Here is an 18,910-nt window from a genome sequence, read left to right as displayed (position 1 = left end):
AGGTGTTTTTCTGAATCCTTGGGTTAATAGTGAAATCAGGATATTATTACCCATGAAGCTGAATAAACAGCCTAGAACTAAATGTCTTTTTAACAGAAAGCTGGTATTCTGAGAATTGAGAATTTTGTTACCTAAGTAACATTTGTACATTTTTTATTCCTATTGCAATTAGAAAAAATCAAATTCCTTTCTAAAGTTTTGTTTTAAAATGTGCAACTATGGCATTTTTCCAGTAAAAACTGTTGTATATCTACCGTTAATTTCAGATGTTTTCCTAGTATTTACTGATGAGTTCATAACTTATTGGTAATAAGTTTCTGAAATCATGTCAAATTAGTATACATTTTTATTAAGGTATGCCACAAAATTTACAGTAATTTAAAAATATAAGCCAAAAAGTATCATTATGTGTTCAGACCAAAGGGGAAAAAAAGAGAGGCTACTTGTTAGGATTATCTCAATATATGCCTACTTAATATTTATATGAAAAACTAAATGAAGTTAGAGTATATTTTTAAAATACATACTCTTACTTGATATAAAAATAGTTCTCAGCTTTATAGGGAATCTTAATTTTTCTCATGTAACTGTCAGTGGGTTCCTAATAGCTTCTGACAAATGTCATTTGTGACGATACGTTTTCAGTTGCTCCTGGTCTAGGTTGTTTAATATCTGAGTAACATAAGGAGAAAGTTTCTGTGGTTTAAAAAACAAACTAGGCAACTTGTTTACTATCTTTTCTCTTACAAATACTTTTCTTTACCCTTTTCTACTCTATAGGCCACTTTTATGAGGGTCCATAGATGTACTTACATACCTTACATGTGCAGCAGGAAAATCATATTCAGCTCTCTCAAATTAAGTGTAATTTTAAGATAAACATGCCATTTGCCACTCGAAAAGATGTGCTGTGATCTATCTATTCAGTGGTGAGCACAGTGAAAAGTGAGTGTGTTTGTGTTTGCTGGTGCTCTTACAGACCCGTATTACTAGCTCCTCCCTCTTCTGCCTCGTAGTCTGTGCAGATAACAACCACGTCCGCACGTGGACGGTGACGCGGTTCAGAGGCATGATCTCTACCCAGCCCGGCTCCACTCCTCTCGCCTCGTTCAAGATCCTGTCTCTGGAGGAGACGGAGAGTCCCGGCAGCTACTCCTCCGGGAACGACATCGGTGAGCGTGTTCGGCTTTCCCATCCTGTGGCCGGGGCAGAGTGTGAACAGCAGTAGAAACCTGGAAGTGAGATTGAAATTAAGAAATCCATTTAAAACAGATTTAGTACATATCTCCAAAGCTAACCATTTTTGTTTATAATTAAAAGCCATGATGGTTATGCGAATTGGAGCACTTTATTTCTTTAATGAAGATGTAATTGTTCATCTCCTTAGGTATGATTCACATAAGGTAATGTGTGAATTATATCGTGTACATCATATACTTTTGTGAATAATACTTTGTTATTTTAGATATTGAGTATGACGGGGTAAGAGAATTATTAAAATACTACATTTAAGTTTTTTATGAAAACACTTATGTGAAGAATCTTTCTAAAATGGATGAGTCAATGATTTGCCTTGCCAAGTACAACCAAGTAAAAAGAATTGAATCTTTTCCTTAATTAGATAAGAAGACTTTGCAGGGTGCAACAGGCTTCTGATTCATTAAATTCTACTTAATGGGGTTGCACTTTATTTTTAAGATTTTGCATGTTGGCTCCCCCCCCTTCCCCCCCAAAAAAAGGTCAGTACAAAGGTGGAGCTTATGCATTCCCGGGTTCCCACGGGCACTGACCATGGACACTCCTAAGCTTATTCCTGCCTTCAGCTTTAACAGCCTCACTGCAAAACAGTTTTGAAACATGCATTTCTTAAAAATGTTTTAATGCAAGTTGAAGTCCTTGCATTTTGTCTGTTTGATGTGGAATGCAAGGCTACATTGACAGGCGTGAAAAATCCTTTCCCCCCCAGTATTAATGTTCAATGAAACCATTTAAACTTGAACTTCTTTTGGCATCGTCTGATCAAGGGCCCTTTGGCGAGCGAGATGATCAGCAGGTGTTCATCCAGAAAGTGGTGCCCATCACCAACAAGCTGTTCGTCAGGCTCTCCTCCACTGGGAAGAGGTAAGGCTCCCGGGCCGGGGCCCGCTCAGGACTCCTCCTCAGACAACCGTGTGGAATCGCTGATGAGCCTGCGGGCGCACACGGCCGAGGAGTCTGCCCACCGCCCGGCCCTGCTTAACGTGGAGCCAGGGCAGGACATGGAGTGCTTGTTCTGTAGGATTCACGTAAGATTTCCTGATGCTGGACAGTCAGGAAGGACCAGTGCTGGCAGAGCAAACGGGAGGGGAGGCGGGCAGCTGACCCGAACGCGGGTTCTGGCGCTTCCTCTCGCCAGCCGCTGACACTCACCCTCAGTTGCTTTGTTTCTCTGAGCCCCGGTTTCTTTATAAAAGAAGGTCCCCACCTTGTAGGACGGCATAGGATCAAATGAGTAAAAAACATGACCTACCCGGTGTCGCCCGAACCAGCATAGATGCCGAGTACACGTTAGTTTCCTCTTCCTTGTCCATTTGGCTGTTTTAAAAATGTTATCGCCTCAGACACATTGAGCTATAACATTTCTCTTCTTTAAAGACATAACACCTTTTTGCATGTCAAAATTCCTATTAGTACTTAAGAGAGTTATGGATACTCATATTAATGTTACTCTGCTTTTAATAATTTCTTGGTTATCCTTCAGCATATTATTTCTAATTTCTTACTATTTTAAAAAAATCTGAGATGATAAATTTTTTATCGAAGTTCATGCAAAGACGAAATTATTACCTTGAGAAATGTTATAAATCACTCAGTGTTCTGTGCATATTTGAAGAAGCTGCCAAATGTTTATTAAAACTGCTGTTGTTAACAGCCTCTGACAACATAGTATTTCATCTCCTTGTTCAGGTCTAACCTCCTCCCTCCTCTCTTTAGCTCACACAGTAGCAATGTGTTGTACCAACTACAGTTAGTTTATACCTGTTAACTTTACGATTCCAGAGGAAAAGCTACATGTATAAAAATAAGCAGAAATAGAACAGCAGCCCCTTAAGCAGCTAATGCGACGCCTTCTGCTTACAGACAGCTCCGGCTCCGAGAGGTCAGAGTATCGTCCTGATGGAGGGTGCTCGCAGGCCTCTGGTTTCAGATGTTTGTAATTTACACAGAAATCTTCAATGACTTGCAGCATCTTTCCTAGTGAATGTCTGTAACTCCTTTGAAAGAACTGCTCATGTCTTACCAAGGCTCTTCCAAGATTGCCTTAAATTATTTGCCTGGTTTCGATGGCTTTTACTGCGTTATTTTGTAAGAACCTTTCCATGAGACTCAAAGAAACAGTTTAACTTTGATTCCTGTGACTCGCCTTGACCCCTTTACATCTGTTTGTGTATATGGTGTATTCAACTCTGACTCTAATTCAGATTTTGGAATTACTTTAACTGCAATGCTGTCCTTCCCGTGGTTTACGACTGTGTGCCATCGCTTACAGAATATGCGAGATCCAAGCCGTGGACTGCACGACCATCTCCGCCTTCACCGTGCGGGAGTGCGAGGGCTCCAGCAGGATGGGCTCCCGGCCCCGGCGCTACCTGTTCACCGGCCACACCAACGGCAGCATTCAGATGTGGGACCTGACCACCGCCATGGACATGGTCAGCAAGAGCGAGGACAAGGGTAGGCGTCGCGGGGACCCGGGTACGGGGCGCGCAGGCAGCAGCAGGCAGCGGTGTAATCCTGTGCTTCCTCAGATGCAGGCGGCCCCACGGAGGAGGAGCTGCTGAAGCTGCTGGACCAGTGCGACCTGAGCACCTCCCGCTGCGCCACGCCCAGCATCAGCCCGGCCGCCTCCCTGCAGCACAGCCGGCTCCGCGAGGCCGGCTCCAGGTGGGCGGCTGCTCCGGGGGACGCGTTCATAAAGGCCGCTTTTTAGTCACGTCGCAGTCACACTTTTCTCACTCAAGGTCTCCACTGCATGCATCTGGTTCTTTGCATTGGAAGACATTTTTACCCTTTACCTTATTTTGTGAATTTCTGCTCATTTGGGTGCCTGTTTTGTGATCGAGAATCATTCAAAGGAAATCAGAAAGATCATCATCTGTGACTTTTGTTCCTGATCTTGACATTATGCAGTTTGTTCTCCTGAGGTGTAATTGACATACAGCAAGCACTACAGTAGTTACTGGTGTACAACATGACGATTCGGAATTTGCATGCATTGTGTACTTTTAAGACATATTACATCTTTTTAGTTAATGTATTTTAAAAATCCAAATCTAAACTGAAGGCCTGATACTGAATTACGTTGGTTCTACCGTGGTTTTAAAGCCCTTTCTCCAGCTTTTTCCAGCTTTCCATCCAGACACTTAGCTGGGGTTACAGGAACAGTCACGAGGGCGTGAGGTACAGCGTAGGGAATGCAGTGGGACCTCATTTCTCGAGCTTGATTTGTGCTGGGGGCTGTTGGAAAAGTGAATCATTCCTTCCTATTAGAAATAATCCATTCGACCCCCCAATGATTCCTGTTTTAACCTTTCATCTATATAGTACATGGCTAATTGGCTGTGTAATCTATACACAAACACAAGCAGCAACGAAAGCAAAACACAAATATTTACAGCACAATATTCTGAGAGTTTAGCCGAGGGAAACTGCTAAAATGTGTATTTGTGTGTTCTCTCCTTAATCACCTGAGGGAGGCGAGGCTGATCCTACAGGCGTCAGCGGGGAAGGGTTGTCAGGGTGAGAAGCGAACTGTTCGAGAAACGAGGTTCCACTGTACAGTCAATACTGTAATAACCTTACCGTGTCAGATGGGTCCTAGACTTACGGGGTATCACATTGTACATTACATGAAGGCCTGATCACGGTTGTACACCTGGGACTAATACATACTTTATGCCACTGTAATTGAAAACAGAATCCCACTTCACTGACTACATCTGGGATATTTGCATGGGTAGTTTATACACACGCAATTTCATAAAGTACTCAAATGTATTTTTACAGATAGAAATAAGAACAAGAACGTAGTGTCTTTACATATTTATGTCACGTGCATATACTGTGGTTTAATTCCTGACCTGTGATTTCTAAACCCGTTCCAGCCTCCAGCTGCAGCACCAGGAGACCACCCACGAGGCAGCCACGTATGGCTCCGTGCGGCCGTACCGGGAGAGCCCGCTGCTGGCCCGGGCGCGGCGGACTGAGAGCTTCCACAGCTACCGCGACTTCCAGACCCTCAACCTGAACAGAAACCTGGAGCGCGCCGAGCCGGAAGACGCCACCTCGGGCCCCATCCAGGCGGAGGTGAAGCGGGCGGCGGGGGACTGTGCTGGGCCCGAGAGCAAGGCTCCTGGAGCCGAAACGAGAAGCGCGAGGGAGTCCGATGGTGGGTCGGAAGCGCACAGAGCGGCCGACGCTGCCCCGGAACCCAAGAAGAGGGCGCCCGAGGATGATGGTGACAAAGGGGAGCTCCACAAGAGAGGCGGGTTCGACGGAGGAGGGCTCCTGGGCAGGAAGAAAGGGCCCCACCTGGCCTCCTCGCCCAGCACCTCCGACGGAGGCACCGACTCGCCCGGGACTGCGTCCCCCTCTCCTACCAAGACCACGCCGTCCCCTCGGCACAAGAAGAGCGACTCCTCGGGGCAGGAGTACAGCCTGTGAACTCCCCCGGCAGGGTGGGTGTTGTTCACTCAGAGCAGGGGTGGGGACCTTTTCCGGCCAAGGGCCTTTGGCCATCTGACATTACGCGTAGGCTGTATGAATTACCAGCTTCAACGTGAGCCTGCTGCATGCGGTCGGACATGTAACGGCCTCGCCACCCATGCCCAGGCAGGGCCTTGTGCAGCCTGCGGGCCGGACATTCCCCACCCCTGCTGTAGAGGAAGTCCAACTGGATCCAGTACACTAGCTTCTACACCAAAACTTGACAAAAAACGTTGGACTTCACTTAATATCTTTTTCACAGAATGAGATGGATAAAGAAAAAAACTAGAGCTCTTTTGACCTTTTTGAAGATTATTTTTAGGTTTACAAGCGTGTTCAATTGATCATTTGTAAAGCTAGTCCAGGGAGCTCAGAAATACGTGTAGGAACCACCCCACCCTAACCAGATGGCACCGTATAGGTGAGCACCCCTGAGAATATGGGAACCAACCGACCACATTCCTCATGTAGATTATGCCTGAGGCCTGCCTTGCAAGGTTATCGTAAATCACACACCTTCTCTCCGTGGAACTTAGTCTCTCAACCTAATTGTGATTGCACAGTGTTTACCTGATACTTAATGAGGTGCTATGTTTGTGGAGAAATACCGTGTCATTCAAAACACTATTGATGTTGAACACCAGGCTGCCCTGGTGGCAGAGTTGCTGAGGGTACTTGTAAGTGTAGGTCTTAAATCTTAGCACGCATCACCAATAGTAAATGCCCAAAGTCCACTTCAACTTTCTTTCAAGTGGTAGCAGTTGTCTGTGTTTGAACAGATGGAATAAGGACAAAGCTATGAGCGCCCAGAAAGGAACACTACCAAGTGCGAGTCTGCCTCGAGTAGGAGCCACCGTGTTAATAACCCAAACTATTAAATCAGAACGTGGCTACTTTGTTAATCAGTTAATTGCCACACATCCAAAACAGAACCATCCCCCTTCTTCCGTATGCGCTGGAATATTTACGGACCCAGAGACGTCACTAACAAGTCTGATTTTAACATTGCGCGACCAGAGTTGACATGTGAGGTTTGCGGCTCTCCATGTGCATGGCGTGTAAGGCCCGCCGCTTGCGCCTAGAGATGCTCAGGAGACTACAGCTCTGAAATTTCTGTCAAAGGTTTGGGCTGCTGCAAAAATGTTATTTTGAATATATTTTAAATTGTAAGAATAAAAAAATTTTTTGTATTTTTTTTCCATGTGATTGGAATGACTTTCAAGTATCTGCAAATAGGGTAATTGTGAAGCATTAAGCATTTATTGGTAAAAAATGTATATATTCTCATTCCAGGAAATCAGTGAGTAAAATTGAATAAATGCTTTAAAAGTTTACCATATTGCCAGTGGTTTCACAACCGTTCTCCTGTATTTATTTATCAAGTCAAATAAAAAGGATGAAGACTACTGTGTTTTCAGTTGTTTTAGGAACAGCTGTTTAACGTGTACCTACATGCGTTTGTCCATGTCTTCTTCCCATAACAAAAAAGGGAGGCGAGAGGGAGCACTTCATATGCATGAAAGTAACTGACGTTGCCAGGGAAGCACAAGGTGGGTGTTACTAAGGGCTGTAATTACCTGTCCCATCTTTCTCGTCAGTCACATAAAAGTTGGGTGGGAAAGTGAGAAAATGTAAAAAGCTGAGTACTTACACAGCCTTTTGCAGGAGTAAAAGGCCGCTGGGAACAGACCCTTGTAACTGTGATGCTGGGGCAGGTCGGGAACGTCTCTGAACAGTGTAACCGAGTACAAACCCTTCCCCAGGGTGTGCCCCTGAATGACCCCGCTGGGCTGAAGTCGGGGTTGGTTCTGCGGCTGTGACCATTGGAATAGCTGTCCTGACAGGGTCGTGGGACCCGCAGGGACATGCTCTCGGAATCACTTCGCCCTGAGACTGACTTCTCTTGCCCTGCGCCCACTGATGGTTTTACCTGTGGGCTCTCTGCCACAGCCAGGGCCAGGTGAAAGTGTAGTTTTCAGCTTCCTCACAATGAGAGAGTTCGTGTGCTCAGCACCCTTTGTTTCAGACACCAGAACAACGACCTCTGCTAGGGGGACCGACCTCATGTCCTTAAAGGATGACAGATAACGAGCAGCGGCTCTGCCTCTGGTGTGTCAGGGAGATGGCGCGGGAATGGGGCGTGCAGCCACGCCCAGGCTCACTCACAGTTTGCAGGCGGCGGCCCTACAGGTGGGTGTCGGTGAAGGTGGTGTGCTCCTTGGTCACGGAGCTGAAGCCCTTGATGGCGTTCATCAGGTCCTCCTCGTCCAGGTACTGGAAAGAAGCCGTCTGGTTAGGTGAGGCTCGCTGTCGCAGCGCCCGCCCCCCGGCCGCAGTTCTAATCCCCTGAGGTGTGGTCGGAGCCCTCCTTGCCTGAAACTCACGGGAAGCATCAGGTCACACGCACAGGTGAGCTACACACTAAGCCAATGTATGTGTCACGGAGGAGCGCATTGTGCCACACCATCTTTCTAAGCCTGTGTTCTGGTCAGCAAAGTGGAGACAATATATAAAAGTGGGGTGGGCAAGTAAGAACATTTTAAAAATGGAGTACTTACGCAGCCTTTATACGTGTGTGTGTGTGTGTGTGTGTGTGTGTGTGCGTGTACACACACACACACATTTGAGATTTAGTTCAAAATGCAAGCGGAAGAGCCGGAACACAAGCTCTATGGCTCCCTGCTCCCCACTCCCACTGCCTTTGTGTACTGAGTAGGTTCAGGCGCATAAGGAAAGTTAATGCGCCACCTACTGGCATCTCCGGAGCAGTCCCAGCACTGCTGGGCATGCTGCCTGCTCCTAGCCCTGGACAGCAGGCACAAATGGCCCCTCGTGGGACAGTGGAAAATGGCTCTGCAGTCACAGGATGTTTCTCAGGTCCCAGTTCATGAAAAAAGGACTCTGCCCTTGGGCGAGGACACCGGCACCTGAGCCCTCCCTGTGCTGCGCTGAGCCACCTGCGGCCGCCATCGTGCATCCGACATGAGACTGGAACAGTGATTCCTGCCACTTAGAAACTAGATCTGAGATGGAACCGTGGAACTTAGTCCTGCTAACCTCAAGGAAATCCTCCATTTAAAAAAGCCTATCACACACACACACACAGCCTATCACATGCCCAGCCAACGTGGCTCTGGCTGAGCATCGAACTATGAACCAGGAGGTCACGGTTTGATTCCTGGTCAGGGCACACGCCAGGGTTGTGGGCTCGATCCCCAGTGGGTGGCTTGCAGGTGGCAGCCAATCAATGATTCTCATCATGGCTGTTTCTCTCCCCCTTCCTCTCTGAAATCAAAAAATACATATTTTTAAATGGCTATCACACAGCATGCCCGATAAGCCCACTGTGTGTTTTGTCACTGTGATTGGAACCTGCAGTCTGGGAACTTGCTTTAAGAGTCTCCCTTAGTTAAGAAGGGCTTCAAGGAAGCCAGCAGCTCTTGGGGTGACGGAAAAGTTAGACCTTGGGGAGAAGGACAGGGGAGAGCAGGAGCAGAGGGTGGGAGAAATGCCGGTGGTGAATTCTGCCGTGGAGGGGAGTGCGAGCGAAGCCCTTAGCTGGCTCTGTTTATTACCTACTGTCCCCAAGGACCGTCCGCCAGCAGCCAGCAGACACCTAGGGAGTCGGCACAAGGAAGAAGCTGCCCGGCGGTACAAGCTGGGGATTTGTTCATTCCAGTCACCGGGGGCTCATGGCAAACAACAGAGCCCATTACGTTTCCCGTCCTTTCTACCATGTGTCTCTTCACTTACTCATGAGTGTATTTTTTGAGCTGTACAGTGTGCTAACAAAACAAGACGACTTTTCTACCCGGCTCGTCCCACAGTCAGCGACACCAGTGAGCTGTTGGGTGAAGGGCCAGAGGGTGCCCTGTGCCGGGTGAGGGGGAGGCAGCCCCCAGCAGGGGCAGGAGGCCATCCCGCTCGGGGGTTGAGCGAAGGCCCCGGGAGAACGCACTCACCAGGCCGCTGTCGTGGCCCATGATGGTCTCCCACAGCGCGTTGTCCACCAGGACCTTCTTGTCGTGCAGCTCCAGCAGCTGGCTGACGCTGCGGTGCAGGGAGCCCTGGGAGGCCTGGCTGAGCCGGCTCTGGCTCGGGATCCGCAGGACGGAGATGCTGTGGTTGCTCCTGAGGCTCACGCGGGCCCCCGACCGCGGGATCTTGGTGTCGGCCAAGCCCTGCAGAGGAAGTTGCCGTGATCAGTGGAACGCCCCGAGCAGCCCCTTCCCATGGCCCCGCTAAGGGAGCACGTTCGTACTGCACTTAAAGTGTGCAGCTTGGCCCCGGCCGGTGTGGCTCTGTGGATAGAGCGTCAGCCTGCGGACTGAAGGGTCCCAGGTTCGATTCTGGTCAAGGGCACGTCCCTCAGTTGCAGGCTCCTCCCCAGCCCGGGCCCTGGTTGGGGCTCCTGCAGGAGGCAACCAATTGATGTGTTTTACTCACATCGATGTTTCTGTCTTCCCCTCCCTTTTACACTCTCCCAAAAAAATCAATGAAAAAATATCTTCGGGTGAGGATTAAAAAAAAAAAAAAGGTGGATTGGACTTCTCCCTCCCTTTCTTCTCATCCCGGATCTTTCCCCTTATAGGCTCCAGCCTCCGCAGTAAAACAGGTCTGGTACTAATATCAGGAACACAAAGGCACTCGAAGACCTAGAACCTGATGAGGCCCCAGAACGCGCTGAAAGGCAGGTCTAGCTGCCCTTAAACATGGGCAGGGTCCGAGTTCCCCCTCCTGTCAACACGCCACCCCAGGGCCATGCACCCACGCAGCACACGGAGGGAGCTACCTCGAAGTGCATGGTATAGCTCTTGAGGGTGACATTGCTGCATGCGTCTGAGACGTCAGCCACGGAGTCAAACTGGGGACAGACGGGAGGTGGGGTCAGCGCTGGCGGCACTTCACAGCACAACCTTAGTGTCTCTCCAGTGACAGCCGAGCACACTCACACCCCCCTGCCTCCCTGGGATGCGCATGCCCCAGGACACACACCTGCACACACTGCATCCCGCGCCAGCCACGCAGCTCCGGCCTCCCAGGGAGCCTGCCCCTCCCCGCCCCCAGCACGCCTGCTCCTGGGGCACGGCAGCCTCTTCAGGGTCTCCCCCCTGCTCCCTGCTGTGTCCCGGGAAAGGAGACCCGGGAGGCGGACAAGGCTACCATTCGCTCATTTCCACCTTTTAGTGTTGAAACTCGCCCTAGCCGGTGTGGCTCAGTGGATAGAGCACCGGCCCATGGACTGAAGGGTCCCGGGTTCGATTACAATCAGGGGCATGTACCTCGGGTGCAGGCTTAATCCCTGTGTGGAGGCAACCTATCAATGTGTGTCTCTCACATCTATGTTTCTGTCTCCTCCACTCTCTCTAAAAATCAATGGGAAAAATATCCTCGGGTGAGGATTCAACAACAAAAAGAATTCTCTAGACCCGTGGTCGGCAAACTGGCTCGTGAGCCACATGTGGCTCTTTGGCCCCTTGCGTGTGGCTCTTCCTAAGCCTTAGGAGTACCCTAATTAAGTTAATAACAGTGTACCTACCTATAGAGTTTAAGTTTAAAAAATTTGGCTCTCAAAAGAAATTTCAATCATTGTACTGTTGGTATTTGGCTCTTTGACTAATGAGTTTGCTGACCACGGCCCTAGAGTTCGGCTCCCAGCCCTCACGCTCAGTCAGACACAACAACCACCCAGTCCCGGTTACGAGGCCCCGGGAACGTGTCCCTCTAAGAAGGTGAGCCTTCCGGTCTGGTGCTGGAAGCGGGTGGCCTTCGGACAAACCATGTGGGTCTCCCCCGGGGGGTAGACACTGAGCGGGGACGTCCTCTTCGGCGCGGGAACCAGGGGCGGCCTCTCCCGGATGAAGGGCTCCTTGTGGATCTTCCTCTGCAGAATCAGGGACAGGAAGATGGCCAGCAAGATGAGGCCCAGCACGGCCATCAGCGCGATGAACCACAGCTCGTCGTAGAACTCGGTGCCTCTGCTCCCCGCCCCCTTCTTCCCTCCGGGCGTGGCCAGCACCAGGCCTGCAGGACGGGAGAGGAGGGGCGGTCATTCCGGGCGGCCGGTCTGCCATCTCCTGCCCCGTGTTGGGCAGGACATGGGGAGGGAGTTTGAAGGGATGCGACTCAGTGACCTGAAGTCCACTTCTGACAGCTCCGTGGCCACGAGAGTCCCTGTGCCTCAGGGCTCTGCTCCTGCACATCTACGATGAAGAGGGGGTCACAGCGCAGGTCAGAAGTCCCCTAATTAGGAACCAATGTGTGTTGTTTGATGACAATAAAACCGCCACCTTGGCTGTGCCCTCAGAGAGCCGAGCTGCCTGTCTGCGTGGCGCAGGGCCACAGCCCCAGAAGCTGATCTGATGGGCCCAGTGGACCCCTTGCCTGAGAGGACGCGGGGAATGCAGGGCAGCCTGCCGGAGGGAAGCCTGGGAAAGGAAAGAGCTCAGAGCCGCAGGAGGGAAGGGAGCCGGCCTGGCCTTCCTGCTGGGAGGCTGCCTCCAGGCAAGAGGACGGCAGCAGCGAACAGGCTGCATCATGAAAACGAGACCTGACTGTTCACGCCGGTCGGACAACACATCTCGGAATTATCTGTGACTTTGCACAGTCCTCGGAGTTCCTCTTCTCATCAGGGGAACCTTTCTTTAAAAGTCCCCTTTCATTTTGAGGCACTCGACCCATCCGTGGGCTGTGCTCAATGTGGGGACCTGGTCCACTGGGATGGGCTTACTTACAGAGCAGGTGCCTAGCCCGGCTGGTGTGGCTCAGTGGTTGAGCACTGACCTATGAACCAGGAGGTCAGGGTTCAATTTCTGGTCAGGGCTCATGCCCAGGTTGTGGGCTCAATCCACAGTGTGGGGCATGCAAGAGGCAGCCGATCCATGATTTTCTCTCATCATTGATGTTTCTATCTCTCTCCCCTTCTCTTCCTTCCTCTCTGATATCAATTTTTAAAATATATACATATACATATACATATACATATACATATACATATACATATAGCAGGTACCTGGGCCCTCCGCTTCCGAGTCTGTGCCAGGGGCCCGGGAAACTATGTAACAGACAAGCACAATGAGGTGACTCTTATTTTCACTTAAATTTGAGAACCACTGCTAAAAAAAAAAAATGTACGGGGCCAACGGAAAAACCACGTTCAAGTTCTCATCTTAGGCACGAGCCTGAGGAGCACCCGGGGTGAGTTCTGGGGTCCCTCAGGCCTCTGAATGTCCACTTTAGACACTGGGCTGCTGAATATACCAGCTGAGGTCGGCTCCAGGCACTGCTGCTCTGTGAAAGGAGACAGACTATGTGGGGAACTGTGTTAGGTACTCTCAGAAGTTTATGGGGCATCCAGACATGAAACGTCTGGGAAAATGAACTAATTGTATTACTTTACATACTAAAACCACCCTTGATAACAATCTGAATGGTCACCTGAGTTTCAGAATAATAGGAATGTTTATTAAGAGAAAAGCCAACTACCAGTGTGTATGCAAATCTGACATGACGGTACTGACAGGACTGTAGAATAGGGTATCCGTCCAAGTCCGTGCTAATGGAAAAGGTTGGGCACTTCTCTAACATGCCCTTTGAAATTGTCAAGTTTCACAGATGTTAGATTCAAAGACTGTGGGTAGAACTCACTTTAAAAGAAGGTCCAGCCCTACCTGGTTTGACTCAGTGGATAGAGAGCCTGCGGACTGAAGGGTCCTGGGCTCAATTCCAGTCAAGGGCACCTGCCCGGGTTGCGGGCTCGATCCCCAGTAGTGGGCGTGCAGGAGGCAGCCGATCAATGATTCTCTCTCATCATTGATGTTTCTCTCTCTCCCTCTCCCTTCCTCTCTGAAATCAATAAAAATATACATTTAAAAATAAAAATAAATAAAAGATGTTCCAAAATGTTGCAATTCTCTCTCTTTGGCTACATTACTTGGTATTGATGGTTGATTGCCATCTTTCACGGAGGATACAAGAGAGACATTTCCCCAAATCACTGGTTTAGTTTCAGATCTGGAACACTGCCGCTCTGATCAGCACGGATTGGCACCGGAGCCTTTTCTCTTCCTCTGGTCTCTTCAATGTGACTTTCTCTACAGATCACTGTCTGGGCGAGCTTCTCATTTGTAATAATTTCACCAAATACGTTCCCTGCAGGGTCTGTGTAAGAGGGGAGCTGATCTCTGCCTACAAGTCAACGACTGGCATCTGAAGAGTCTACCTAACTCCTTGCCTCACGTCCGTTCCAGGAGGACTTTTGAAGATTTCCTTCGACCCTTCACACAATTCCTTCCCAGCACCTATGCTAACACATCAGCACATGTGTGCAAACACCCGCATGTTTCTTTAGGAAAAGGAGCAGGCGGTGCCCTAGACGTGGCGCGAGGCAGGGCTTACCGAGGCCCGTGGAGGGGTCGTACTGGATCAGAGGCGTCTTCACACTTCCTTCCTCCGTGGTGCACGTGACCTGGAGAAGGAAGGCTGGACAGAAGGTAAGGGACTCGGTCATCCACACCCACAAGCAGGGGGCACACTCTTAGAAGAACAATGCATCACAGCAGGAAAACGTCCGAAAGCAGAATGCCAGGGGAATGGGTGAGGTTTCACCCAATACGCAAACCTGTTTCTAACTGTATAATTATGGAGCTACAATTAGTGCACTAACAGCGTGTGTGTGTGTGTGTGTGTGTGTGTAACAGAACTAGGGAAGTTTAGAGCTTATATAACAAAGTAAAAGAATTATCACGGTCTGGCCTATGTGGCTCAGTGATTGATCGTCGATCTACGGACCAGGAGGTCACTGTTCAATTCCTGCTCCGGGCACATGGTCGGGTTGCGGGGTTGATCCCCAGTAGGGGGGGCGTGCAGGAGGCAGCCCATCAGTGTTTCTCTCATCATTGATGTTTCTCTCTCTATATCACTCTCCCTTCCTCTCTGAAATCAATAACCATTAAAAAAGAATTATCAGAGGAGAAAGGCTGGTACACAGAGTGTGTCTTGTTCTGCATATGGTCTGTACCTGTTCCTTTAAAACTTACAGGTGTAAGTTCTCATGAAGGGACCGAAAGTTGAAGTGGCCGTTGAGGCCCTGCTGGCCACGGTTCAGAGTGACCATCTCGTGACGCTCGGGACCCGAGCGCCTTCCTCACTGAGGTATAAAAGCCCGGCACTTACTGCGGTCCCCAGTCCTCGGTATGTAGAGGGTGGTGTCCAGGCCACGGTACACACGCCGGCCCCCGTCGGTCAGCACAAACTCCTTCAGCGGGCCGTGCAGGAGGAAGGAGTCGGCCCAGCTGACACACACCACTGTCAAGTTGCTGGTCACCGAGAACGGGGCTTGGTACTGAGGGGCTGTGGGAGAGACATCTGGATGTTAGCAAAATGATGACCTCCGACTGTGTGTGTACCTTTAAAAATATACATATATGAGCAATAAATTGCTTTTCGCATTGCCAGAGTTCTTTCTATGATCCTCAGTGTTTAATAAAACGGGCGCTGGAGGAGAGAAGACCACCAGTGGGAACGTGTGTGCAATGCTTTCTCAGCAAAACTGCACCTGCTTCGCCCCCCCAAAAAATCAATGGAGAGTAGTGTTTTATGAAAGAAAACCATTAACATACAACGGTTCTGCTCACCAACATAGCCCTGCAGCTCATCTTTTGTTGCTTTTCCCCTCTTTTAACAGGCAAAGGATCCTTAACACTATTAACTACAGTAGATAGCCATTTTCATAGCAAATCGATATTTATTGCTACAAAGCCCCAAGGACTATATGAAATGCACACACACACACACACACACACACACACCCCAACCAAACTGCTTAGATAGTGAACTATGTCCAATTGGCACCATTTATTTTTAAAGCTTTTTCTTGAACTGTTTGTTTGTTTTCTAGGAGTGTTAAAGAGCCTTGCCAACAGCAATGCGAGTGTAATAATTCATGGCCCGGCTGGTCACTGAGGAACGCGGTCCATTAAAATCTCCGTGTTATTAAGTGCAAGAGGCACGCTTTTTTGTTGTTAATTCTCATTGGAGGATGTTTTCTCATTTATTTTTAGAGAGAGGGAAAGGGAGGAGGAGAGACAGAGAGAGACATCGATGTGAGAGAGACACGTGCCTGGACAGGGCCAAGAATCAAGCCTGGAACCCAGGTACATGCCCTTCATCAGAACTGAACCAGGAACCCTTCAGTCCACGGGCGGATGCTCTAGCCATTGAGCCACCCGGCTAGGGGATGTTTTGCACAGTCACCTTCACTGCCGTCTCAGTAGCAGCCCATGAAACGGGGCCTCCACGCAAAAACCTTTCATAAAATGGGTTTTCCCTGCCCCTCATGATGCACCTCGCCCACTGCCCTCTGACTGTCTCTGGTTGTGGTGGCGGCCGCTGGTACTCACGCTCTCTCTGGGTGGTGAAGCGGATCCACTTGGAGGCCGCGCTGCCTGCCTGGTTGTGGGCCAGGACGCGCAGCCTGTAGGTGGTGTAAGGCTGGAGCCCCCCCAGGCTGGCGCTGGGCCCCGGGCCCCTGTACTGCGTCTCCGTCTGGCTGGGGGTGCAGGGAGCCTCTGTGTGCGGAAGGCAGGCCCTGTGCAGCTGGAGCTCGTAGCTGGAAGGAGGGCGAACACGTCAGGAGGAAACGGGGCATGGCATCCGTGTAACTCTCCTGTGAAACTGGATCTGTTTTGTTTTCCTTGAACTACAAACTGTTGAAAATTGCCATTCCTGGGGAAAAGCTCAGACCCACTTTATTTTGTTGTGTGTGTTTTAATTGATTTCAGAGAGAGAGCAAGGGAGAGGGAGAGAGAATCATTCATCAGCCGCCTCCTGCACGCCCTCTACTGGGGATCAAGCCCACAACCCCGGGATGTGCCCTGACCGGGAATCAAACCATGACCTCCTGGTTCACAGGCTCACACACTCAACCACCAGCCACGCTGGCTGGGGGTGGACCCACTTTATTGAGCCGGTGGGGGTGAGCAGCAGGGGCGGTGAGGGAAGTCCCACATGGACACACCCTGCCGTCCGCCCAGCGGCTGGTCATCCTGGGCAGTGAGACCTTTCTCTCTTTTCAGAAGAGACTGAGAACACGGCTCTCCTTCGTGAAAAATGAAAAAGATCATTTCCTCCCGACTGTTTTGAGTGAAATAACTTCTCTGTTCTTTCAAACAATGGCTCATTTCAATGTTTTAAGTAAGACTGAGGAAATTCTGAGTTAACCACAGGACTGGATGTCCCAGCAGAAGCTACAGAAGGGATCACTTGAGAACCACGAGGGAGGAGGCGCAAATTCCTCCAGCGAGTGCGAACCCAGGCCAGGCAGCATCGCTCTTATTTAAAGACAAGTTTGTGGCTCTCCTTTCGATCCTTAGTTGAATTATGACTGAAATGCTTTGCAGGGGACATGACCACGGAAACCAGCAAATCTGGCCCATTGGCTAGAAGCATCTGCTGGCGGGGAGCGGGGTATGTCGACAAGCAGGCCTTATTTGGGCTGATTCGTCCTTCTGGCTGGCCGATTACCTTTGGATGATGCCATTGGGGAAGAGGGGGGGACTCCACAGGACGGAGGCTGTCCTGGAGGCCAGCGCCTGGATGTGGGGGGAGGCCACCCCGGCGGGCGGAGCAGGGCGCGTCCTCAGCTCCGCCGTGGGCCCCCTGCTGCAGCAGTTGAAGCAGGTGCAGGCCTCCACGCCAACGGAGTAGGTGGTGAAGGGCTGCAGGCCGCGGAGGGTCTGCTGGGCGGCCGGGCCTTCCGACAGCTGCGGACAGAGAAGCTGATGAGGCTGGGCCCAGACCTCGGTGACAGAGCTGCATCCCGCACCCCGCCTCCTATGACTGGGGCTCCACGCCAGGCAGCCTGGGAGGTGCACTGTGGATGTGGCTAGTACTTGCAATCCAAGGCAGCCGTGGGCAAACTACGGCCCGCGGGCCGGATCTGGCCCATTTGAAAGGAATAAACCTATTGAAAAAAAAGACCGTACCCTTTTATGTAATGATGTTTACTTTGAATTTATATTAGTTCACACAAACACTCCATCCATGCTTTTGTTCCGGCCCTCCAGTCCAGTTTAAGAACCCATGTGGCCCTCGAGTCAAAAAGTTTGCCCACCCCTGCCCCCAGGAATTACCAACGCGTTGGACAGGCATGACTGAAACAGGCCCAAAATAATGATTTCCGAGATAGAAGTTAGAGGTAACAGGACAGAAAACACAGGCATACATTGTCTATTATCACAGAAAGATATTAGAAAATGGCACAAAACACACAAAATATGGATCAAATTCTGCAACCCTTGGAATTGGTGCCTTTAAAAAACCCAACAAAATCTGTATTTGAATTATACTCCTAGTCAACATTTGCCAAGCCCATGTTCTGCCATTGTTATCTGCATGTGATTTTTGGGTTGAATAGTGCCTCAAGTCCATGATTGAGTTGGGTATTTAGGAGCTTGAAATATATATACTTGATATCCTATTTAATAAAAGGGTAATATGCAAATTGACCCTAACAGCAGAATGACTGGGAATGACTGGTCACTATGACATACACTGACCATCAGGGGGCAGATGATCAATGCAGGAGCTGCCCCCTGGTGGTCAGTGCGCTCCCACAGGGGGAGCTCTGCTCAGCCACAAGCCAGACTGATGGCTGCCAGTACAGCGGTGGTGGCGGGAGCCTCTCCCACCTCCTCAGCAGTGCTAAGGATGTCCAACTGCAGCTTAGGCCTGCTCCCCACTGGCAAGTGGACATCCCCCGAGGGCTCCCGAGCTGCCAGAGGGATGTCTGACTGCCAGCTTAGGCCCAATCCCCCATGGAGCGGGCCTAAGCCAGCAGGTAGACATCCCCTGAGGGGTCCCAGACTGCGAGAGGGCACAGGCCAGGATGAGGGGCCCCTCTTCCCCGCCCCACCCCCCCCGAGTGCACAAATTGTTGTGCACCTGGCCTCTAGTATTTGTATAGTTTACATATTGCATATTTTATATATTACATACATATTTAAGAGTTTGACAGTCTATCTTTTTCTCTAAGGGTGGTGGGTATATGAAATATCATAGTCTTTTTCTCCATTATGCTTGCTACATTATAAACTTTTTTGCTTATTTGGAGCAATTTTTTTTTTTTTTTTTTACCTCATGTGGTTTTTTTAAGTTCTCATTGGAA

At 49.9% G+C, this 18,910-nt stretch overlaps 2 protein-coding genes across 2 annotated transcripts in view; one reads left to right on the top strand and one right to left on the bottom strand.

The window, feature by feature from the left end:
- The window catches only part of KCTD3 (potassium channel tetramerization domain containing 3), a 29,590-nt gene extending 22,439 nt beyond the window's left edge, over positions 1-7,151 (top strand). The window contains exons 13-17 of the mRNA XM_006761289.2: positions 1,017-1,172; positions 2,025-2,121; positions 3,530-3,714; positions 3,789-3,924; positions 5,145-7,151. Coding sequence (XP_006761352.1) covers positions 1,017-1,172; positions 2,025-2,121; positions 3,530-3,714; positions 3,789-3,924; positions 5,145-5,703 — 1,133 coding nt within the window. The 3' untranslated portion in view covers positions 5,704-7,151. The remainder of the gene's footprint in view (positions 1-1,016; positions 1,173-2,024; positions 2,122-3,529; positions 3,715-3,788; positions 3,925-5,144) is intronic.
- The window catches only part of USH2A (Usher syndrome 2A (autosomal recessive, mild)), a 442,266-nt gene continuing 424,501 nt past the window's right edge, over positions 1,146-18,910 (bottom strand). Inside the window, 8 exon segments of the mRNA XM_006761291.2 lie at positions 1,146-1,232; positions 7,912-8,019; positions 9,708-9,926; positions 11,525-11,769; positions 14,143-14,226; positions 14,920-15,096; positions 16,146-16,354; positions 17,269-17,507. Of these exon segments, the coding sequence (XP_006761354.1) occupies positions 7,930-8,019; positions 9,708-9,926; positions 11,525-11,769; positions 14,143-14,226; positions 14,920-15,096; positions 16,146-16,354; positions 17,269-17,507 (1,263 nt within the window). The 3' untranslated portion in view covers positions 1,146-1,232; positions 7,912-7,929.

The sequence above is a fragment of the Myotis davidii genome, unplaced genomic scaffold, assembly GCF_000327345.1.
Source record: "Myotis davidii unplaced genomic scaffold, ASM32734v1 scaffold174, whole genome shotgun sequence".
In the NCBI taxonomy this organism is placed as follows: Eukaryota; Metazoa; Chordata; class Mammalia; order Chiroptera; family Vespertilionidae; genus Myotis; species Myotis davidii.
This window is presented reverse-complemented; position numbering and strand designations above follow the sequence as displayed.